General features: G+C 48.5%; 1 protein-coding gene across 1 annotated transcript; it reads left to right on the forward strand.

The window, feature by feature from the left end:
• Positions 1-267: 267 nt before the first annotated feature.
• T265_12271 (hypothetical protein) lies at positions 268-933 on the forward strand (the record flags this gene model as incomplete). Its single annotated transcript, XM_009179543.1, has 1 exon — positions 268-933. The coding sequence occupies one exon, from the start codon at positions 268-270 to the stop codon at positions 931-933; it is 666 nt and encodes a 221-aa protein (XP_009177807.1).
• Between the last annotated feature and the right edge of the window lie 119 nt (positions 934-1052).

Below are 1052 nucleotides of genomic sequence, written 5' to 3' on the forward strand. Positions count from 1 at the left end.
GTATACATCTCAAACAAATACTTGGGCACGTCAACTGGAAGGGCCTGTCTAACATAAAATAACCCATGGGTTATCCCACACCACGGACCATTGTTTTATGGGATCTCACCGATCCATCTTTTCCTGTATGGCAGTTTGCGAGGGAGCTGTCCAGGCAATCCGAAGTAGTTGCCCCACTGGCGATAGTTCACACTGAGTCAGTGCATTTCTGAACGGAATCGACCCATACGGTAAAACGCAAAACACAATTGCAATATTGTGGTACTCATGTCGTGTTCTTTTTCTGCAGATCAAACTGGTCCCAATCCACCACATAAAATTCCTGAGCCAAGAACACCAACGGAACAGTTGCATCCAGTGCCTTACGCCAGGGGAGACGGAAATGCTCAACTGCCGTTTGAAGGGTGTACCGACGGACGGTCACGGATCCAATGTAGAGGTCCGATGAATGTGACAGCATCTAATCTCAATGTTGGTGCACACAGTTCCCATGGAATACCGTTCACCCCTCAACCAGTTCTTCACAGCCGGGTTGTTCAACAGCATCGCGAGTTGTTTCAAGCAATAAACCGAGCGAATCAGGAGAGATTTCAGTGCACATATTGTGGCAGGAGTTATCGTCACCAAACTTCTTTAGTGGGACACCATCGTACTTGCAAGCAGCGACTGTCAGTTGACCCGACTGATAGTGATGATGAATTGCTTAGTTGTGGGGCTTGCGGCATGGTTTTTTCGAAGGAGTCACATTTCAGAAGGCACATGCAAAAGCACGCACCATTTGGAGCTCACAAGTGTCAAGTTTGTGGCAAAGCCTATCGGTATAAATCCTCGTTGTCTGCACACATATCGAGGCACCACGCTGGGCTATCAACCGCACGTGAGGCTGTGAAGCCTACCGGCCATGGTGACGCAGCGAAGGATGGCTCACGTTGAATAGTGGAGCAAGCGCAAAGATGACTAGATCCGCGGGGCTGGTATGTAGACAAGCAATACAATTTCATTTTACTACACGCCTTCTCGATTGACACTCTGAGTCATAGGTGTGTGTGTGT

The sequence above is a fragment of the Opisthorchis viverrini genome (assembly GCF_000715545.1).
Source record: "Opisthorchis viverrini unplaced genomic scaffold scaffold10804, whole genome shotgun sequence".
In the NCBI taxonomy this organism is placed as follows: Eukaryota; Metazoa; Platyhelminthes; class Trematoda; order Opisthorchiida; family Opisthorchiidae; genus Opisthorchis; species Opisthorchis viverrini.